Here is a 23191-nt window from a genome sequence, read left to right as displayed (position 1 = left end):
GTATTAATAAAAAAATAAGAAATTATATGAGAAAATTATTTTATTTCAATAGAATTAAGATTACTACTTTTCTTAAAAAGAAATTATTGTCATACAAATAAATAAAAATAATCTAAAAAGCTTTTCATAGTATAAAATCAAATATTTTAATTTGTATTTATCTTTCATCTCCTCAACTTAATTTTTAACTAATATTAACTCTTTTTATCTTTATTAACAAATATTTCTAAATTTATTTTATTAAACAGGCATCAAATTTTTATTTCACAATTATAGCTTTTCTTAATAAAAACACATTGTCAACACAAGCATATTATTTTCTCTTTTTTTTTCTTTGTTAAAAAAAAAAAAACAAAACCTTTTGATCCGACCTTCACAACAAAACGCTGGTGTTCAGAAAACAATGTTGACCTAGTGGTTTGAGCCCAATGAAACTGCTCAGTTTGCGCAAACGCTTTATTGTTCTAAAATAGCACCCGAACATGCTTGGGATACTGGAGCAAAAGCTTGGCATTCTAGAAATAAGAGGTACGTTGGAAGAATCTCTTACGAGGGCATCAAATCAATTACCAGAAACTAATCACAGAAATAAAAGCAAGAACAAGAGCTGCTTCTGGATATTTAAAAATCATAACGCATACACAGAAAAGGCGTTGATCTTTAGAAGGTACCAATAAGCGGAAAGGCTGTGATATATGAACCCTGAAGGATGTTTATTGTACACAAACTCAATCAAAACTCACACCCTTGTCCAGGAAAATGGCATGCAGAAACCCACTTGACAAGATCCATTAAGTCATCACATGATGGTGCAACGACTCCTTTCCTCAGTAGGTTGCGCAGACACTGGCTGGAACCTGTGCGGCTCAGATGGGTTGTACGTGAACTCGGATGTATCAAGCCCATACTGGTTTCCATGCAGCAAAGAACAGACACAAGTACAGCAGTAGAATCAGAACCAGAAACTAGCAAATTTTGATGGAGAGATTACATAGCATATATGTATAACAAGCAATGGAACGAGATATCAAACCAACCAAGTACTTGATGCAGAACCAATTATAGGATAATTTCTAATACAATAGCAATGCCTAATGGAACTACTAACAATCATCCAAGTGTGTTCTAAACCTTAAGCCACATAAACATTCTCATTCAAACATTCAAGAATAAGGCTGATTACTAAACAGCAAGATGTAATAGTGCTTGTTTGCATCCTTCATGCCTTGTATAACTAAAGCAATGAAACACAGGATCAAGCTACAACTGATGTTTACCATCCTATATGGTCCTGTGGTGGGACAATTATTGTAGTTTTACACAAATGTCAAAAAACCTGAATTTTCATAAGCTTAATGAAAATCCATTTATTATGAACAACTTTGTGAATGAATACCACATCAAATGGATTCCCAGGAAAGTGTGACTCAGATGGCTACAGGATCACAGAAACATGCAAAATTGTCAGATGGTGCGTCAAACTTTCACTGCATTGAAATTCAGAAATAATCAAACCTTTTCCCTCATTCGTGTACTCCAGGCATCATTTCTGCTTGGACGCTGATCAAGGGTTCCAGCAACAGGCACACCTGTTGCAGGAGCTGGTGGCCTGTTAAGCAAAGGCTGTCGGTTCTGTTGCCTAGGGGCAATGAGCTCATCATCACTATCATACTCTGGTGGCCTGTTTGCTGCCCGAACCAGAAGGGCTAACAAGAAAATCAAAGCCTGCAACAGCACGATAATTCATTGCAAACAAGCTACTAAGAAGCTCCTTGATATCACACACACACACAGTCAAAATAAGATCTATGAAACCCCATCTCCCAATTCAGTCTTGGCAAGTTGGTCCCAGTCATGGCCATAGATAATCATAAGTGGTGGAACTTGTACAAGAGAAGCACAGTTTCACAAAGAACTCAAATGTGTCCATAAAAATCATAAAACCTCCTAGAAACTTCTAACATCAACTCCCATCATATTAGATTCTCTTGAAATATTTTCCTGATTCAGTATTTCTTAATTATGATCATATACCCTTAGAGCGTGCTTAAAGAAAAAAGACTGCAAAAGAAAAGTTCATTGCCTTAGTAAACATGATTGCTTTGCCATGAATTCTTCACATTCCTAAAATAAATTAAGACATGCTCTCTCTAAAATAAATTGATCCCATTGAGTCATAAATACAGAGGAGAAAATATGCTTTTGGACATGCTCAAGGAGTGAACATAAGAGGGAAGTAACAGTATCGTACATCTTTAACTGTACCTTAACCCAAACCTGTTTTATAAATTAATAGACAGATGTTACCATCAATCAGATCTCTGCCCAGTTTCTGAATCTGTCTCTCTAGAAAATATCTAACCCTCACAAAAGCAAGAAGCATCATTTCATGCTTACCTCCAAAATAACTATTCCAAGAGCAACCCATTTGACAATGTTCCATTTTTCTTTGAGGAAATCATATAGCATGTCAAAATCTCCAGTTTTGTCTGTTGGAATTTCCTGACAGGGAAAAATTATAACAAAAGTTTAGATGACTATAGCACATTAAACCTCTAGAAATTGGTTAAATGGAAAACTCACTTCTTTCCAGCTTTTATCAAAGAATATGAAAGCTGCACATCCCAACTCTACCAATATCAACAAGACGATCAATACTGAATACTATGTTGGCTTAAGGAAACAAATGAACTATTCCTCTGTCCCATAAAAAATGTCCAGCTTAATCTTCAAGGATTTAATTCACTGATGACAAGTAATTCTACTCTAGACATACAAATGATGCAAACTGAAAACTAAAGTAGTAGTCAAGGGAAACTAGAAAATGACTTCCTTTTTTCAAGAACAAGAGAAGAGAATAGATGAAAAGAAAAGAGAGAGAGAGAGAGATCCAGTATCAAAACAAGCCAAAAGAAACAAAACAGAACTAAAGCAACAATGCTTCCCAATCCTTTTGCATATCCGTGAAGAAACAGCATCCTGATGCTTTTGCTGCTGAATAATGGACATACTCTTTCAGGCATAACAAAAGGAGAATAAGAAGACACTCTTTGCAAGCATGTGAGATTATTGAATTGACTAGGTCACTTCTTATGCTGTCTTACTTGCCAAGAACAAAAACCCAAAAAAAAAAAAAGAACAAAACAAAGATGCATCTTATGCAGCAGAATGGCAGGTAATCATTGTTGCATCATGTGGTGCGGGCACAACTAATTCTAATAGTAGTACTGATGAGGTAAAACAAATGTGAAATAGGATACACAAGTCAAGCAGCAGCCATTTCGTGTTGCAGCTCCAATACAACCAAAACAAGAGATGATGAAGAGAATTACTCCTACAGCAACAAATAAGTATATGAACCTGCAAATGAAACGGATGCAAAATGATAATTTGGCAATTGAAGGATAAACTTGAAAATAATAAGGACAAATATGAATATATAATTTGCAGTCAGTATAGTTTTTCAATAACCATGCAAGCCCAACAGAACCAGCAGTTAGTTAGAAATAACTTTGCACATTCTATTTCTCTTCTTCATTGCCAACAAATCACCAGCTCTAAGTGAAGGAGAAATACAGCTTGACTAAACTTGCGCCGTGTGAATCTTAATATATATAATATAAAGATCACTACAAATGCTATTGCATAATGGTGCAACAAAGTTATTGAAAATAGTCTGATTGTCAGCCTTTTTTGCATGAAGTGATCAATCTAAAGACTCACACCAGTAACCTTGTTGTTTACAACTTCAAAATTTTCATATCAAAGTACTAATCTAGACAATAAATTCTTAACTCCCAAACATCTGTCATTCATTTTATCAAATCAGAGTATTTTACGACTTGAGAGAGAGAGAGAGAGAGAACCGAACCACCCATAAATGAGTACAGCTAAAATCTGATAGCAATACTTGTAGCAAGAAACTCAATGTTTAGCAATACCCTGACACCTCACCTCGAGAAAGGAAAAAACAGTCTTTTTATAGGTACCATATTCTGAGAGGTCATAAAATTGTAAAGGGCACATCTTATGGCAAAAATGCTACTTTCTAGCTATCATAGTATGAACTATGTTACTCTCTACAGGTCCTATTCTCGGTCAAATTAAGATTACTAAGAAACAAATGCAGGATGCAGATGACTGAGAACAGAAATGGAAACCAAGAGTGTGGATGGAACACCGCCGCTAGATTTTTATTATCAAAGGAAGCAACTGGCATACAAGTCAGGGGATGGGTATGAGATATTATTGTCTTCCACTATTACAATCATCACTACTCCTATCCCACCATGCTTTTCCAGTTTCCACCGACATCTCCACAAACACTACAACACAATCATCATCACTATTGTGAGCACCACTACTAGCATTAGCACACCAACATCATACTCCCATGATCACCATCAAAACAATTTACTCTTCAATCTTCCTTGATTATCATCTATGCTATACACAGTTGTTGTCAATTTAGGGTTTATATCAATTATTTGTGATGTGCCAGAGTCCGAGATATTTAGTGCAGTGTAATAAAATGAGTTGGCATTGATGCAACTTGCAGATTATGTTAACTGTAAATTTCAAACTCATAAACATTTTTTGCACTTAAGCTAAACAATGACAGCCAACTGAATTTCCAAATAACTTTTCTTCACTCTGATTGTTGTGACCAAAACCAGGATCCATCCACCCACCCACCCACCCAGCTTTCACCAAATCAACCAAGGCCCAGTAAAAAAAAGCCACAGAACCAATTATAACAATAATTAGAAAGAGATTGGTGGAAAACGAGCCATAAAAGAAATGCAGCTCGTAATGTTTCACATGAATAAAATCACTTAACGAAAATAGAATTGGCTCTACTTCAATCTACTCGAGAACGAGGGAAGAGGCAGGTAGAAGTTTAAAGAAATGGGTTAGCTTCTTGGAGAATTTCAGCTATTGGGCTTCATTTTCCCCATTATTTTCAAGTGCCAGATGGAGCTTACACTAGGATCAAACCCATCAAAAATTCAATTACCATCTCCTATCAACTTGCTTTTACAATTAAAATCAAATAACAGGTTTCTCAACCACAAATTCAAGCACAATTGAGCTAAAACAAAAACCTTTAAGCACAAATCAAAATCACTAAAAAAAAGCCACATACCAAGCTTTTGGCAGCTTATCAAGGATATTGTCCGAAAGAGACACAGTCATAAGCATAGGGCGACCAAGCTGCGTCAAACCCTGACCATCACTCAGCGTCGACACTAGTGCTACGTTGTCATCAGCTCTTGTATACTCAACAAACAAGTAGATCCCATAACCAATCATAGCCAGACCCACAAGAGTGAGCACGAAGTTAAGGAGCTTCAGTAGGCACTCCAAGCATCCTTTACACGCCATGTTCCCCTATAAAATCCCTGGAATTTCCACTCACTCTCTTCTTCTATTTCATCAGCTCACTCACCTCATACCTTCAATATCAAAACACACATTAGCACCGCAATTTCAGTTACTTTGAAGCCTAAAACACCATATTTACTCCAGTAAATAAAGAAAAAAACTAAATATCTTCAATAATTCAAAGATTTTGGAAATAATTCTGTTAGAAAAAATTATAAGGCAGACCCAATACTTGAAATTAGGATTCACAAACCAGTTTGCTTAGTCAAAAACAAAAGTTCAAAATTGAAAAAGAAAAGATTTCTCTTTTTTTCCTGACTTTTCTCACCAACCAAACAGAAACGTCAATTAAAAAAAAAATGACCGTCAAAATGATTGAACAAAAAACCACCATGCCAGTTAATTGATTGGATAGGAAGTATCTAAAGGTAAAAACAAGGTGGATCATGTTACAGTTATAAGGAGATTAGGATTAAAAAAATTGAGTGACTTACAGATTAATCGGTGGATTATTTTGGGGGAGCTTTAATTTTGGTTATTCGGAGAAGAAAGACAGAGAATCCAGAAATTAGAAAGTGGACGAGAGAGATGAGGACCCCTCTGCTTATTTTGCCCCTCTTCTGTGAGCTGGCATATTTCTCATTCTTTGCTTTATTTAATGATTGTCGAATGCCATTTATGCCCTGCCCTGCCGCCCATGATTATGCGCTAGTGATTTGATTTTAGGGAACGTGAATGAAGTTGTTGTTCTGGTCGAGCTTTAGTTACTTCGATTGTTATCCGGTGCTTAGCAGTAGGGATGATTAAATATTTTTTATTATAAGAAATAAATATTGGTAATATTTTTTTAGGAAAATAATATTTAATTATATGGATATTAATTTGATGTGATTTGATAGTACGAAGATAAAGTAAGATAACGAATAAAAATGTATAGTTTAATTTTAAAAAAAATTAAGAAAATATCTTTTAAAAAAATTATTAAAATGATGACATATTAAAGGACCAAGGTTAACCTACTAAATTCACGATCCGGATCATAAGACTATAATAATCTTATATAAAATTAATTAAAATAAATTATGAAACTCTTAATTAAAAAAACAAAAAAAACGAATTGAATTAACCTACCAAACTCATGATATAGATAATGAGATCGAGATAACTTCATATAAAATAAACATAAAAATAATCTAAGTCAACTCAGGTTAACCTATTAAATCCATAATCAAAGTCATGAGACCGTAATAACCCTATAAAAAGCAAATAAAAAATTATAAAGTTTAATTTTTAAAAAATTCATTGTTGAATGATGAAATTGAAAAAAAAAATTAGAAACATGACATAATAAAACGAATTAAGTCTATCCAAGTTAACCTAAAAAACACGTGACTCGAATCATAAAACCAATATAACCTCGTGAAAAGCAAACCAAGAAAAATTATAAAGTTTAATTCTTAATCAATTCAATGTTGAATGATGAAATTAAAAAAAATACCAATTAAAAAAAGATAAAAAAACTCGAGTCAATTGGATTGACCCCCGATTCAAGTCATGAGATCGATATAACATCAAAGAAAACAAACCAAAATAAATTATGAAATCTAATTCCTAATCAACTCAATGTTGAATGATGAAAATGAAAAAAAATTAATTAAAAATAGATAAAAAAAACTCGAGTCAACCAGTTAACCCGTTAAACTATGAAATGGGTTTTGAAACCAAGCTAACCTAGTATAAAGTAAACCATAATAAATTATAAATCTCAATTTTTAAATTAAATATTAAAGTATGAAATTAAAGAAATAAACATAGAATAAGAAAGAAAAACTATTAAAATAAATAATATTTTGCGAGGTGAGCACAATATAAATATTATCCTGTTTATTCTTAATAAAATCAGATTTGAAAATACTACCATCGAGATTATATTAATTTATAATATAATATTGCCAATGTGACATTTGATGTCTTTTGACAAGATAGTTTAGATATAAATTGAAAATTTTATTAATAAATCATTTAAAAAAAACATGCCTGATCAATCTTTTACTATAGAGTAAAACTTAATGTACCGTGAATTGTTTAAGCGCATTTATGATTTTGCCCTCCACAATTGTAAAGAAAGGGTTGAGTTTTTGTGGGTAAAATAGTTTTTTCACGGGATTCAATTAGTATTATCAATTTGTTTGAGGTAGATTGGTTTTTTCATTTTTTTTTATTGCATGGAATTACTAATATACCTTTTAGAAACAAAAATTATAACATGGGAAAGGAGCATTTTTTATTTTTTTAAATAGTGTAATTATTTAATTAACCTTACAATTTTGTTTTTCTTTAACTAAGGGAGTTTTTGTTATTTTACTTTGGCTTTCCTGTAATTGTCAATTAGAATTAAAGGTAATTGGGTCTTTATATAAAATATATTTAAAAAGAAAATATTGATACGCTTGCACCGCACGTGCCACCAAGTGGGAGAAGTCCATAATCTTTAAGCAGTGCGTACGTGCTCCTCCAACCTTCAAACACCACCTTTCGTGATAACATTTAAAGTGGCATATTAAAAGCTTTCAAGTGATGTAGCACGTGACAAAAGAGGAAGGACAATATGGCTCCAATGGACTTTTTTTTCTCCTTTCTCTTTTATCTCTTCTCTCTTAGACAAAATATACAAGTTTCATTTCATTTGTTTTTTTATATAATGCGGTCTTATTCTTTTGATTTTCATCTTTTTTTTTTACAAATCTTTTATAGATTTTTTTTTAATTTCATCTCTATCATTTGATTTCATTGAGTTTTTATTTCAAATTTGGTCTTTATTATTTTGATTTTTATATATATTTTTTTATCTTTTGTAGGTTAGTTTTTTTTTTCAATCTCATCCCTCACTTTTAATTTCATTTAGTTTTTATTTCAAATTTGATCCTCATTATTTTAATTGTTATTTATATTATTTTTAGCATTTTTCTAATTCAATTTTATTTTTAATTTCATCTTTCAACATTAAAAATTACAATTTAATCCGAACTCAATAGATCTCACCTCAACACGACCTGACCCATCTCAAATAGATTGGTGTTTTTCAAATGGTTACCTTTCCCAATAAATAATATATAAGGTATGAATATTATCAAAACATATCTGAAACTCACTTGAACCTAACCCAAAATGTATATTTATATTATAAAAATATATTTGTAGATTATTTATATTTTTTTAATATATCATGATATGTAAATATTTTAATATTGATATAAAATACATGCACACAGGTGTGTGTGTAAATATATAAGTGTACAAAGATTGTGCATGGATCTTTCGTTGAAATGAAAAGAGAAATAAAAAAAAAAAAAAAAAAAAAAGAGCAGAAGAGGAGTAACCAACTAGTGGTTACAACGAGATTGGTCGGCAATTAAAGAATTGTGGTCGGTGAGAAAAAAAGTGACTCTCTATGCAAAAAAAAATTTATAAATAACTTTGATCACATTTATCAAACGAAAGTTAATAAATTTCTATCCATTGAAAATAAATATTAAAAATATGCATGTCAGATAGCAACGGTTGGAACTCATCAGAAAAACAAATAAAATAGTATTTTATATTATAATAATATTTATTTAAAAAAATTGTTTAAAAATATTTTTTTTATTTTTAATATTAATATATCTAAACAATTAAAACAATTTCAAATCAAACTGCTAAAACAAGACAGACGGCCATCCTTGGACGACCTCGCTTAATTCCACTCACTTACTAGAAAAATATGGATGTTTTTTTAGTATGTTTAAAATTGTGGTTGTGATTATTTTTTAAAGTGTTTTTCTTATATAAATACATTAAAATGATATTTTTTATTTTTTAAAAATTAATTTTAAGATCAATGCATCAAAATAATCCAAAATATATAAAAAAATTAATTTTTAACAAAAAAAATTTTTAATTTTTTTAAAAGATAAGCAACCTCATTTCCATACAGCTTTTTGTAATGGAATAAAGGGACGTTTTGAAATGATTATTTTTGGATAATTTAATACACTACATCAAAATTAAAAATTAATTAATAAAAAATATATTATTTTAATATTAAAAAATACTTTTAAATACAATCATTACAATAATTTCAAAAACTACACTCTAATTAATGATTAACGTTATAAGGTAAAACGACCAAAACAGTAGACTAGAGTGTTGACGATCACCACCCACCTGAACCATAGCCAGTTAGTTTAGTAAGAAGTGGGTCCCGCATCAAGAATTGGCGGGAGAATTTGTCGGGTGGTGACTTCAAGCTGTGCTGTCTTTGAGTTTGAGGAGGGACTCTTTAACTGCCGTTCAAGGCAAAAACTACCGGTCAAGACGGTACGGGCCAAGAGCAAGATTGATTGACAAATCCCATCCCACTGGGACCTCTCGGGTGCTCCCAACTAAACAAAAACGTAACAACCATTTTAGGTATGTAGTATTAGGTGTCCAAGAAGTGATTTTTTTTTATAATATTTTTTTTATTTATAATAAAATAATATTTTTTTGAGATCAGCATATCAAAACAATCTATAAATATAATAAAAATTAATTTTAAATAAAAAATTATTATTTTAGAAACACGTGGCGACCTACAACAACAAACACAATATTAAGCCCAGTTTGTTTTTGCAGTTGGAAATCACTTTTGCAAAACTTTAATTTTTTTTAATTAATTTTTTTTGAGTTTCTAGATCATATTGATGTGTTGATGTCAAAAATAAATTTTTAAAAATAAAAAAAATATTTTAATATTTTTTCAAACAAAAAACACTTTAAAAAGCAACCGCTATCATAATGTCAAACAAACTATTACATTACTTGTCCAATAGCACATGTCATCCATAATTTTTTATTCTTTAATATCATAACTCTTATTAATTTCCAAACAAATTTAAAAAGTTTTGATAAATCAACTTGTTTTCCTCCCATCTCATAGCATAGTAGTCATTGGTATCTTTTAATTTGTTTTTTTATTTTTTTATATATCTAAAAAAGGTTTTAAAAAAACCCTCAAATCATTCTAGTCATTTCTAAAATTGGTTAATTAACTTTAAAAATTAAGTCATTTAAAGTGATCAATAAACTTGAACTTTAAAAGTACTTGTAAAAAAAATTATATTTAAATTGGCATTGATATAAGTGGAGGAAAACTTGTAAGGTTATGCATGTGTTTGTAAAGAATATACAAGAGATGATAAGAATTTAAAAGAGAGAGTGTGGGAACCATTTTTCTCTATATGTGTGTTTGTGAGCGAGTTGGTGAACTTAGAGCATTTTCTTACTTAACAACTCGTAAGTATTTATATACCATAAATCTACCTATGACATAATCATGCATAAGTACTACCCTCGTTGCAAGTGACAAAACTATCATTATAGACATCCAGTGGCCACACTATCATTATGGATGGTCGCACCGTCATAGAAAGTGAGATGTTTAGGTGAACGACTAAACTTTCATTGTAGACATCATATTCAAACGAGTTATATTTTATCAGAACTCATTAATCTATCTTTACATTAAATAATATTTTTTGTGACCTTAATATGAAAAAAATATTAATTTCTTAATTTTACACCTAAAAAATGTTTTAATAGAGTTATTATCATATGTTTTTCTTGGGAAGAAACTTTGCACGAGAGAAACAATATTAAGGGGACAAACTAAATATGAAGTTTATGATTAACATGTATCTTCATAATTGCTTACTTTTCTAGCATACATATTTTATAATTTGAGTGACATCATGGATTAGGATATCGAGGAGTTCCAATTATAAAACATATTTTTTTCCTGCAATCAACTAGGTTTTTCTTCTTTTTTATCTTTTAAGTTTTTATGTAATGCCTGTCTTTTCAATAAAATTCATAAATTATCCTTTCCATTTCAACATTTGTCTTCTCTCAACCACTATAAATAATATTCTTAGATGTATAAGCTTCACTAATAATTTAATGTAATGGTATTAAGTATCATGTCATTTTCATTTATTAAATATATTTGGTTTTATCCTTTCAAGTAAAAGTCTTAAGTTAAAGATATTTTCATTAGATTAAAAGCTATAATTGAGAGAGAAAAATGATAAAAACATTGAGACTCTCTAGTCTAATAGTTATATTGAACATATATCTCTTGATGATTTTCTTGCCACCAATGGTGTATCTCATTTCGTTACTTTACCCCATATACATGAAAATAATATAATTTCTAAATGATATTATCTTCATATTTTCAAAAGAGATCTAATATTACTTTTTCATGCTTTTCTTCCACTAATTTGCTAATCTCATATATTTACCTCTGTAGTTTACCCAATCAATCACATGACATCTACCACACTCAATCTCTTCTCTTTTTATGAAAACATCTTTAATATTACTTTGAATTACTCTAAACTATGAGTTTTTGGTTGTTTATGTTGCTATTGTTTTAAAACTTTATGCCTCCTATAAACTTGACTCATGTTCTAAATCTTTTATCTTTGATGACTATTTTTTAACTCAAAATGACTATTATTATCTTGATCTTTTGAATTTAAAAATTTACGTATAAAGACATATAAAGTTTATCGAGTCTCTATTTCCCCTCACCTTTATTTCTCTCTAATAAGTTTCATCATTTATAACTCATAATTATTACCACTTGGATTCCACCACCACTTAAAGTTACATCAAACTTTTTGGTGTCACTACTCATTTTACTAACTAAAGTGTAAGTTCCTTAACAATCCTAATGTGAAGCTCCATCACATTAAACCTTAATGAAGCCCTTATTTATTATATTTTCATATAAGCCTCAATATTACTTAAATTCCAAGCAAAAATCACTCAATCCTAGCCCAACTTTAACTTAACCACCCCCTACTCACAGTATGACCATTTAAGCTAAATTCATTGACCTCTTAAAAAATTGAATCTCTATTCCCAACTTCAAAGCTTGTTTAGTTGCAAATGGCCTTTATCAATGTCTAAAAGTTAATTACGTTGACCTTTTCAGTCTTGTTATCAAACTAACCACTGTTTATATTGTTTTCAAACTAACTTTAAGTCATGGTTGATCTTTGAGATAACTTGATGTAAAAAATATATTTATGTTAATAAACCTCTTAGAGAATGCTCACATAACTCTACCACTAATATTTATTGATTAGGATAATTCATATTTTATGCACAAACTTAGAAAATAAAATTTATAGCCTTAAAAAAGCTCTTTAAGCCTGATATCATGAATTTTCACACTTTTTTTTTATTTACTCTAGATTTAAGAATTGTCATGTTGATACATTTCTATTTGTACTCATCATTGAAGGACATTAGATATCGTATAGTTTAGGTTGATAGATTGATTCTCACCAGTGATAATGCTAAGATTATCAATAGTTTTATGGAAATTCTTGCTCATCAATTTTATATTAAGGATCTTAGATTGTTATCCTATTTTCTAGAAGTAATTGTTTTTCCAAACAAGGATGATATGTTACTTTCCTAAAGGTGTTATATTATAAACAATCTATCTTGCACCCATATGACAAATGTTAAACCAATTCTCATTTGTATACCACCAAGTCTTTCTCTCATGTTAAACCATGACTCTTTTGTATCCTATCCTATTGAGTATAAAGTTATGGTTGATAGTCTTTAGTGCCTCTTTATCACAAGGATTGATATTATATTTTTCGTCAACAAGCTCTCTCACTTTATGTATCATCTAACAACTAAGCATTGAGCCATTCTTAAATGTCTCTTATACTATCTATGTGCTATAATTAATGATGACTTGAAGAATTACCATGATTTCTCTTTAAGTTTACATGCCTTTTCTGATGTTGATTAGACATGTGATAAAGATAACTTTTTTTTCTACAAGTCTTTATGTGTTATCTTGGTCAAAATCTTGTGTCTTAGATTTTTAAAAAACAAAGAACTATAGTTTGCTCATCTAGTTAAGTTGAGTATCGTTCAATTACTAACAATGTTGCTAAACTAAATTAGATCTTTTATCTCTTAATTAATCTTCATGTTAATCTTTCATGATGTTTAATGACATATTATGATAATGTTAGGATCAATCAATTTAGTTCTAATCTTGTATTTCATTCACGAATGAAGCATGTTGCCATTGATTTTCAATTTATCAAAGATTAAGTCTTTTCATATTACTCTTTTCTAATTATAAACTTACAAATGCTCTTACCAAACCTTATCCTTGCACTTGTTTTTTTTTTAATCTCGGGATCAAGATTGAACTTTTCTTAGTTTTTGGTTGTTTTTTCTTTCAAAAATCCTCCTATCTTATTTTCATACAAATTCTTGTGGTTTATTTTAATTGAAATAAAAACAAGTTTTGTTTGTTTTTGAATTCAAATCAAACACAATGCTACAAATACACACCAATAAAGAAATACAACTATAGTGTTCAATTCTTACCATTTTTATTGTAAAATTTATGGTTACTACTAATTATTTGTATCAAAATGGTTGAGTTAAAGTAAATTTTGATGCAACTTTTTTAGAGAACACTTGTGAATATGGAGTGATTATTTGAGACCATACATATTCAATCATTCTTAGCGCCCATAAACAAATTTCAACTCAACAATTCATTCTCTTATGAGAATTACAGGCAACTACTTATGTAGCTTAACTAGCAAATGATGTTGGACTCACGAATGTCAACATTAAGACTGATTATTAGATGATTCAACATATGTTGGAGCTGCATTTCCTAGATGATAATTATTCTGCACAGATATGTTTGATGTAACTTGTTCTCATGGCCTTCAGAATATGTTTACTAAAAGAAATAATAATAAGGTTGCCTATAGTTTAACCAATATTGCTAATTTATTAGTTCATAAATACCCAGATTTAACCCAACAATTGAAAGTTGAATTTAAACTAATATAGAATAATTTTATATATATATATATATATATATAAAATAATAATAATTTTTATTGGAGTGCTGAAAACAAAATAAAGATGCGCCACCAAAGTTTATAGAGTTCTTGAAAAAATGTCAAAACTTGTTAGTTTAGACTTGAATATGCTATTTTTTTTTAATTGTATAGCATTATCAGCATTATTAGTGAATATGTTATGTAGTCAATCAGTTGGTTACATGTAAAACTAATTTTATTTATATAAAACATATTTATTATTAATAAATGTTTCTTTATCTTTAATATTCAATATATTTGATTAATGAATCTAATGTTTGATTAATAATTCTAGAGTGAAGATAAAGTCTGTGGAACAAAAATGCTTTGCATAGAAAATTATAAAATTGTTATAATTATGAGATTTCTATTAAATCAAAGCATTGTTCTTAAATGTTTTTGCTCAATGTTCTATTAAGATTGGACATTAATTAGAGCTGCTGAAACTGATGAATATTATGTTTCTTCCTTTAAGAAAGAAAGCAATTGCTCTCATAAATTAATGTATAGGGGATACCTAAAACTAATATGCAAGTACTTGTTAAATGACATATATAGTGAATAACTCGTAAGAGAAATTCATATGGAGAGATCACTTATGTCTATAAAAAGACTCATATAATTGTTATGTAGGTGATTCTTAGACTCAAAATCACTAAGTTATCTTATACAGAAAGTGTTATGCTTTGACCCTGATTACACGTTGTCCTAATCAAAAGAAACAAAAAGGCATATATTAGTTATAACGTAAACTATATGAAGGTACCTAAGTAATTAAGAGAGGATTCATCACCCTATGTGAATTAGGAAAAATATTTTATCTGTTTTTAAATAATATTGATAGTGAAATCCTTGATGAAGGTGGAATGAGATTTGAAAAGAGTCTAAAATCGTATTCACCATGTTGTAATGTCTAAATCAGAATATTTTTTATAAAGGGATAGTAATTACACTAAAAAACTAGTCACTAAAAGGTTAAGTCTAACAACTTATGACTTTCTTAATGTTTGAGAGATCATGACAGATAATTACACAATATCCTTGATCTTCAAATATAAACCAAATAATTGTTTAATTATATATAAATTAAATTTTTTAATTTATTTAATCCTACTTTATTTAGAGTTTTGATTTTTATTTGGGTCAACTTATTAGGGAATCAATGAGCCACACATATAAGAACTATTGGTTAGAAATTAAAATGAGATGATTAATCGAGTATAACTTAATTGTAAATAAGTTTTAGGAATTGAAGACTAGAATGCAATTAATATAAAAGATTATAGTTCTAATCTACAAACAATCAAGCAAGGACTTGATTAAATAAGTTTATAAAATTAATTTAAAATAATATATGTGATATTATCTAATGAGTAAATTAATATTTTATTATTTATAGGGCTTTTGAAGCTTATATATAAAAGATCTTCTTTTTTTTCCTTTTCTTTTCTCATAGGTTAGGTAGGCAATTCCATAGTTTACTTGGTTGGAGCTGAACATGACTCGTTGATTTGGTCCCTTTGACCATTGGGTAAAAGCACAATTCACACTACCTTCTCACAACGACGAGAAGTGAAGGTTAAAAGCCTAAAAAATCCCCCATCCAACCAACTACTAACTTTGTCAACTCAGAATACCACCCTGAGGTAAAGGCAATTCAAATCTATGGCCGACGTGGAAAACCAGCCCTATTCATATCCATCTTGGACGCTTGTGATTCCACCATTCACTCTGATTCAACCACTTTGCCAATACAATCCAGCATTTTCAAACAGTACTCAAATCCAACGTAAATGCTTGGACCCTAGGAAAACAACTTTTACTAGAAAAAAACCCAATCAACAAAAAGCCAGGCAATTTCTCAACAAATTACAACTCATTTCAGGACTCCATCGAGACTGTTTGAGATAGAAAACTAGTCAGCATGCATCAAAGATTCCATGTCAAGTCGACAACTTTATTCACAAAATCCATGCAGTACAGAACATTATCTCAATCTCCCCCATTGCCCATTATTGCACATTGATAAGGCCCCACTGAACAAGACCACAAAATGACCGCATCAGCAATGTCTCAAACAAAGCTCTAATGCTTTTTATCAACAAGAAAACAGAACACCAAGTAGGCCAACATGCCCTTTGGTAGGATCTGTTCACAACCACAACTTTGACATGAGATGCATAACGTGTCTACATGGCTTTCATAGATGTTTATGTTGCCTCTTCGGAGTGACTGTTTACTGTGGCGATGGACAGGATCAGCCAGGCCTTTTTGGCTGCCCTTATGTGGCTTGATGTCATCTCTAGCACATGCGCTTCAAAGACACGTGAGCTATAAGATAGATGGTCTCAAGCCAATTTAGAATTTGCTACGGACATATCAAATCATGTTGGTCGAAAACTTTTTTATGATTGGTTGAGTCTAATCTTTTGATGACGACTGATGAAGGACCAGCTGAACTAGAGTTAGCTACCATAATCTGATTAAATGGCACCACATTAGAAGGAATTAGAGCAAAGGGGAGGAATTGATGAGATGCCTTGCCTGGAGAGCTCCGCGAGGACGCTATCTGTAGAAGGGGGCTTGAGGCCTATGGGCAACGGTAGCCAAGGCTTGTTGATTACCTCTTTCACTACCTTGTTGATCACCTCCTCGGCCTGAATGAAAGATAAAAAACGATGACTATTGCATGAGCACATTTGAACTTTGGATTAAATGTTAGGAAATTGCACATGAAAAATATATGGCAACCCTTGTCGGTGGACTGGAGAACATCTGTAACCAATAACGTAGTTGTTTTGCTGACATTGTAGACCATGGGGGTAAGTACTCGTGCTCATTAACCAAAATCTCCCTTCATCTACTGCGTTTTGCACAGCATTGGGAAGCATTAATTATTCAGAGTTTTAACATCTTGCATCAAGACGAAACCTGCTATAATGTCCTGCAGCTTATTGCTAAGGGGATGTGATGCTGCTAGTTTAAAATCCCTTCTTTATGGAATATGTTTCCACAGTTTAACTCACTGAAAACATGATAAAGAGTCCAAAAACTTCTAGGAATTGTGACAGTTCACCCAAGTCAAGCTGTCATACTCTTGCTACACAAACTAGAACACATTTAATGACCAAGATCTAAAATATATGATCTTGAATGCGATCAATGAATATAAATAGAATTCTCAGAAACACTGAATAAAAAGGAACAGTAAGATGTTACTATACCGGTTGTAGGTCAAAAGGTTTTTGTGGCATGCCACAGCTGTTATCGACCATGCTGGCACTTTGAAACCCAGATGCATTCTGCATTTTCCAAACAAAAGAATTTATGAGAACCTTAATAAGAGACATGAACACAAACACAAATAGATTATGACCTGTACATAGGTATGCTTACTTGAGGAAAAGAAGAAAAAGGACTATGCAATGGTGGCATCACAGGGCAACCCCATGCATCCGCATGCATCTGAAATATGACAATGAGCACAAATCAAGCAGCTGCATTCAAAGTTCTCCAGAAAATGCTTATACCATCAGTTTTAAAGCATGCTAGACAGGGAGAAAAAAATTTAATCTCTATTATGGTGTTTAATTTAACAAGAGTTACCCCTAGATAAGGCTTCCTGTGCCAAATTTCTGTTGGGGGCCATGGGAGATAGCTGGGTGTGCCCCACGTATGCATGCTAGCTGTGTGACTACCTGTTGCTCCCCACATAGGATAGACCGGGTTGGTTGGAAGATCATGGTTAGAATGATATGGAGGGTATGCCATGATAGGTTTATATGGATAATTACTCCTTTGTACTTGCTCTCTATGGTGTGGCCATCGCCGGTCATCTTCCTTGGGCAAAATAGGCCTCCTGCGCATTCGATATTTCTGCCAGGAAACATGCAGTGGTATTTAATTAGCTAGAGTATGAATTTTTGTGAAGTGGATAAAAAGCAGTCTGAACTAGTTCCAAACTGTCTAGATAATTACAAATAACATTTAAAAGATTATGAAACTAATTTTAAGTGCAAACAATCAATGACAATGGGAAAAGCGTCTCCAACCTCTGTTCAGACCAATGGAAACTACTTCAATTAGACAAAAAAATGATCAGACCACGAAACGACAGACAAGGAAAGCAAATGCTACAAGAGCTTATAACAAATAAAAATATAATGATTCCTATTGGAACAGAAGCTAACAAATTTGGTAAAGGTAAGTCTACTACGAACCTGCAGATGACTTGCTACATTATGCCTAGTCAAGCTTTCCACTTTCATTAGCTCTAATACTCGTGAAGGAATTGCTTGATCTACACCTAGTTTTTCCACCACGTGCACAAATTTTTTGTGAAGCTCTGGTGTCCAGTCTACCTAAAACTCAAAATAAAAAACAAACAACAATCACCCAAGAGCAATCACACGTTGATGAAATTAGGAAAAGCACACGCCTTTTCTAAATAAACAAATCCAAATATAGTAGATGCTAATGCTTGTGACATTACTTCCGATTCAAATCAAGAATAAACAAATGAAGATCATCAGGTCTTGAAAATAGTGTTTACTTGAGGAAAATATGAGAAGGAAAAAAACAAAAAGAAAGATACTAAACTTTAGAGCATTTTGAGGTAGCATATTAGTGGAAAAGGCATTTCATAAATGTAGGACAATTTGAAGGGGGAAAGAGGTGATATGATTATGCCTTGGGACAGGATCAGGAACTTCAAAAGTATTTGATATTCAGAATAATCAGAGTCACCTTCATCTTCTTTCGATTAGCTCTAGTCCCATTGGAAGTATGAAGATCAGAAGCAACATCATTAGAATGGTTGAGACTGTCTTTATTTTGTGGATTGGGATGTATGTTATTCTCACTCTTGGCACCATCAGTTAAGTCACCTGTCTCTTTGATCACAGTCTCTATAAAGCATGGAGGATGCCCTGCTTTTAGAGTTTCTTGAGACATGGCACAAGTTGTTTCGACAGATTTAGATTCCCCCTCTTGCTCCCCACTATCCTTTTCTACTGAGCAGTTAATATGTTCTTTGCAATCTCCATCATCCAGCAGCCGCCCTACTTGTTTAAATTGCCAAGTTGAAGGAGCTGGATGCTTATCACTAGCTGGTGACTGCTGCTCATTGCTTTCCTGAGCCAAAGACGCATTTTCTGTTTTCTCCATGTTCTCATCCTCGTTTTCTTCAAGTTCCACTTTGAGCTCAAGCATAGAAACTATAGAATCTTTGACAGGCTTTAGTGATTCGGATTGAACACTCCCACCTGCATTAAATGCCTGCTCAGGATCAATGAAGTCAGAAATTTTCTCTTCATGGCATTGAGATCATAAAGTAAGTTCCTATACATAGTAAACAGAATTTTAGCAAACCTTATGAACCACATGCTGCCATATATTCCTTAGTTTATCTTCAGAGAGTGGTTTCCGAAGGAACTCAACTGCACCAAGCTGAAAATAAATAGCCACAGAAATACATTACATGATCATGAGGCATGGTGACTGTCTCCAGGTTCTCCTTTAATGCATGGAGCATTAACTCAAGAGTCAAAATTCAATGAAAGTTCTAACAGTTGAATGGGATTTGCTTCAATCACTAACTAAACAGAACTAGAACCATCAGAGACAATTAAAACATGAAAAAATTATGTGGCATCAAGCATTTCAGTATGTGCAACTTAGTATACAATTACATAACACTGGCGAGTACAGTTCTTACCGCTATGCACTTCATCATGGTGTTCAGGCAATGAATGTTTGAAGTCACTGAAAAAGAACATAATTTCGCACTGTATTAGGAGCTGTAAATTATATTGATGAAAATCTATCCAAGCTGACAAAGTAGATTTTTCCTGAAGGAAATGACAGAACACATAAGAAAGCAACCAAAACATGAGGAGCTAAAAGATGTGAATTTTTAAAGCATTACTCTCATGCATAGAAAATATTAACATTATATATGAACTTACTAATGGTAGGCAAGTCCTTTGCAGTTTCTAGAAACTTGAAACTCCCATTGCTATTGCTCGTACTCACCTGTGACCATAGGTTCTATTAGATTGCCATTCAAGTTCAGCCAATCCAACCAGATTTAGGCCCAATTAAACAATATTATATCTAATTAATGCACTTATATGAAGTGATTATGATGAAAATGGTAATAAGTATTATTTGGCTAACAAATGACATGAGATGGGAAAAGCAACAGCAGCCAGTCATTTCAAGGATTATTTGGAAATTACTAATACCTCTAGGGCGGCTAGTATCTACTATTAATATACATTATGTAACCCTAATTTAACATATAGTGAAATAAAGCTCTTCGTTCCTATTAATGTAAGCACATTGTCGAACCACGTTAAATTTGTGTGTTTTTCTTGTTTACTCTCTTGTACAGTATTCATCATTGTTGCTGCAGGTTTCACAACATTCACCAGGTATTGGAAAGTTGGGTTTGAACTAAAGGAAATTACCTCCACTATAGCAACATGGAAGCTTCCAGGTTCATTTGAAATTGCTGAGAGCGCTTCATTCTCATTGCAGAATGTATAAACTGAAAATGGGCATGGTGAGGTTAAGCAGAGGCTCAAACAGGAGAGAATGCATCACTATAACATTACAGGATATAAAAGTGATAAATATTAAAGAAGACCAAGAAACGAGCAAGTTTATCAATATCTCAAAGAAAGCAACTATATATTTTGTTTGCGATCTAAAAGATGTAGCTTTAATATCATATAATGTGGTTTGAACAGTATCCTAGGGTTCTGATTGGAATTAAGAGATGATAAAATAGCCAAATTAAATCTCTGGTAGAATGATGTTGAAATGGAAAACACAAACTAACCAAATTTTGAAAAAAAACAAAAAACTACAAAATATTGAAAAATAATAGACATTCTTGTATTTCCACTGCTCGAACATACAAAGTTCTGAAACACCGATAATAACACTGACCAAAAACAACTAAATTTTACAACTTTTGTTTACGATCTGGAAACTCCCTTCATGTAGTAAAGATGACTTGTTGCTTTAGTAAAAAAAAATCCTTTTGTCAGTACCACGTTTGAGCATTGCAAGAAATTGTTTTCCATTTATAGATCTCAGTCACAACCACTTTCAAGTTATATAACTAATTAGCTTCTGTTTTAGTTAAAATAGGTTGAAATAAATTAAACAATGCAAACAAAATTTCTACTTGAGAAAGATAACTAGTAGGCAAATGGTTGAGAAAGAAAGGTCCCAATCACAAAATCTCTAACCGATATAGTCCAGTGCTTCCAGTTTCGATTTTATCTCAGCAGCAGAACTGTTGTCCTCATCAAGGAGAAGGACACTGAGGCCCTTTGGAAAATCCTTCCATGCTGATAAATCATTAGTGGTACAAACCATAGCTTGCTTGGCATCGTTTCTCAAGCCGCGGACAAGTTTCCGGTATCACTTCTTATCAGCATCAAAATCAAACCTGCATGACCCACATGAACATGAATTTCACATCAAATCATCACTACTTGATCTGATGTTCTATACTGTTATGCCAACCATAGAACTTAGTAATTAATGAAAGAGAAAAAAGAACAAAGAAAACCCAATAATTGAAAAAATTATTGTTGCTTAAACAACAAAATTCAGTTTCAAGAAAAAAAAAATCAAGAAATTCATGGCTAAAACATCATATAACAAGTCTCCACTGGAAACAGAACTTTGTTCAGACTCTAATGCATGCGTTTTCTCTTTCATGAAATGAAGAAAGATTCTTGAACAGTCACTCTGCCAGGGCTGGATCATTTATTTAACACCAACATAAAAAATCATGAAAGAAGACCCAGATAAAAAACTGATAAAATACAGCACAGTGTATTAATATCACCTGTAAGAAGAGAAAGATCTTGCTCAAAGTTCAAGATCTTAATTTGCTTGTGCCAGTTTTATAAGACAACACAAAAACTAAAAGACCTATGTAAGATCTCTGCAATATACACCGAAAAAGACAAGAAAATCCAAAGCATAGACAGGAAAAAAAGGAAGAGGAAAAAGAACAAACTTTCAAACCAAAATTGGGAATTCTTTAAATGGAAACAGGAAAGTGAAACAACATACTAAACCCCCACCTCATGCATGCACATATTAGCAACAAAATCATCACAGAACGCAAGTAAATCACATGAAAGAAACATCAGAGTAATGCAACACACTCAGCTATTCTAGGAGAAGAAAAAAGCAGCAGCAATGGAATGAACATTATATTATTGATCTCTACGTATGTACTTTTGTTTTTTGCATGCGCAGTACTACTTACAGCATATAATCTTCTTGACTGAAAAGTCTTTCTTTCTCTCACAGCTTCTGCTCTGGCTGTATATAGACGACCAACAACTCTTCAAGGGTAGACAGAGAGAGGGGGGGGGGGGGGTTTGAGTGCGCTTTCTGTGACAGGGTGATGTTGTTAGGACGTGACAAAGGGTGATTTTGAGCACGAGAGTTTATTACTACTAGATAAGAATTTGAAGATTATATGAATGGTACAGTAAATATATTTAGGAGTAAATAAAATAAGTTTAGATTAAAAAGGAGATTTGATGACGTAAAATTAAAATAATAATTAAAAAGATTATAACTTATTAAAAAGATTATAACTTTTATTTGATTGTTGGATTATATTTAAATTTAAAAGTTTCTAGAAACCGTTGGATGTTTAGATTTTTAAAATTTTCTTAGTTTTAATTATTTTTGTGTTTTTTCTTGTAATTTTTAAATTTTAAATTTTTTTTGTTTTTAATTTCAGATTTTTATTTTATTTTCTAATTAAAATAGAGTTTTTAATTCATTTAAGATTTTATAAATCT

At 31.8% G+C, this 23191-nt stretch overlaps 2 protein-coding genes across 6 annotated transcripts; both read right to left on the bottom strand.

Annotated features, from left to right (window-relative positions):
• Window positions 1-589: 589 nt before the first annotated feature.
• On the bottom strand, window positions 590-6036 carry LOC133702108 (tobamovirus multiplication protein 2A-like). The gene is made up of 7 exons (XM_062126319.1): window positions 5880-6036; window positions 5147-5456; window positions 3261-3360; window positions 2584-2664; window positions 2398-2502; window positions 1516-1725; window positions 590-907 (listed from the first exon to the last, which is right to left on the bottom strand). The coding sequence occupies exons 2-7, from the start codon at window positions 5383-5385 to the stop codon at window positions 800-802; spliced, it is 843 nt and encodes a 280-aa protein (XP_061982303.1). The 5' UTR covers window positions 5386-5456; window positions 5880-6036; the 3' UTR covers window positions 590-799.
• A 10248-nt stretch (window positions 6037-16284) lies between these two features.
• Window positions 16285-22803, bottom strand: LOC133700808 (two-component response regulator-like APRR2). Of its 5 annotated transcripts, XM_062124479.1 has the most exons (13): window positions 22645-22803; window positions 21608-21810; window positions 20819-20898; window positions 20315-20381; window positions 20065-20111; window positions 19719-19796; window positions 19095-19625; window positions 18569-18709; window positions 17955-18224; window positions 17745-17813; window positions 17573-17650; window positions 16893-17005; window positions 16285-16827 (listed from the first exon to the last, which is right to left on the bottom strand). In XM_062124479.1, exons 2-13 carry the CDS (start codon window positions 21735-21737, stop codon window positions 16818-16820), a joined length of 1614 nt encoding a protein of 537 aa, XP_061980463.1. In that variant the 5' UTR covers window positions 21738-21810; window positions 22645-22803; the 3' UTR covers window positions 16285-16817. The 5 variants fall into 5 exon arrangements, with proteins under 5 accessions (XP_061980463.1, XP_061980461.1, XP_061980462.1 ...); XM_062124477.1 differs by having other exon boundaries at window positions 16285-17005; XM_062124478.1 differs by lacking the exon at window positions 22645-22803 and adding an exon at window positions 22457-22561 and having other exon boundaries at window positions 16285-17005.
• Between the last annotated feature and the right edge of the window lie 388 nt (window positions 22804-23191).

The sequence above is a fragment of the Populus nigra genome, chromosome 8 (genome assembly GCF_951802175.1).
Source record: "Populus nigra chromosome 8, ddPopNigr1.1, whole genome shotgun sequence".
Classification (NCBI taxonomy): domain Eukaryota; kingdom Viridiplantae; phylum Streptophyta; class Magnoliopsida; order Malpighiales; family Salicaceae; genus Populus; species Populus nigra.
Note: the sequence above shows the minus strand (reverse complement) of the source record. Positions and strands in the feature narration are given on the sequence as shown.

Bases quoted from the DNA above. Each gene is read 5' to 3' on its own strand.
- LOC133702108 (XM_062126319.1), bottom strand. From the start codon at position 5,385: ATGGCGTGTAAAGGATGCTTGGAGTGCCTACTGAAGCTCCTTAACTTC. The intron at 2,503-2,583 runs GTGAGTTTTCCA...TTTCCCTGTCAG, and splicing joins TTGATAAAAGCTGGAAAGAA to GAAATTCCAACAGACAAAAC. The intron at 908-1,515 runs GTTTGATTATTT...CATGGAAACCAG, and splicing joins GTACACGAATGAGGGAAAAG to TATGGGCTTGATACATCCGA.
- LOC133700808 (XM_062124477.1), bottom strand. From the start codon at position 21,737: ATGGTTTGTACCACTAATGATTTATCAGCATGGAAGGATTTTCCAAAG. The intron at 17,814-17,954 runs GTAACTCTTGTT...GTCATATTTCAG, and splicing joins ACAGGAAGCCTTATCTAGGG to ATGCATGCGGATGCATGGGG. The intron at 17,651-17,744 runs GTAAGCATACCT...TGGAAAATGCAG, and splicing joins CTTTTTCTTCTTTTCCTCAA to AATGCATCTGGGTTTCAAAG.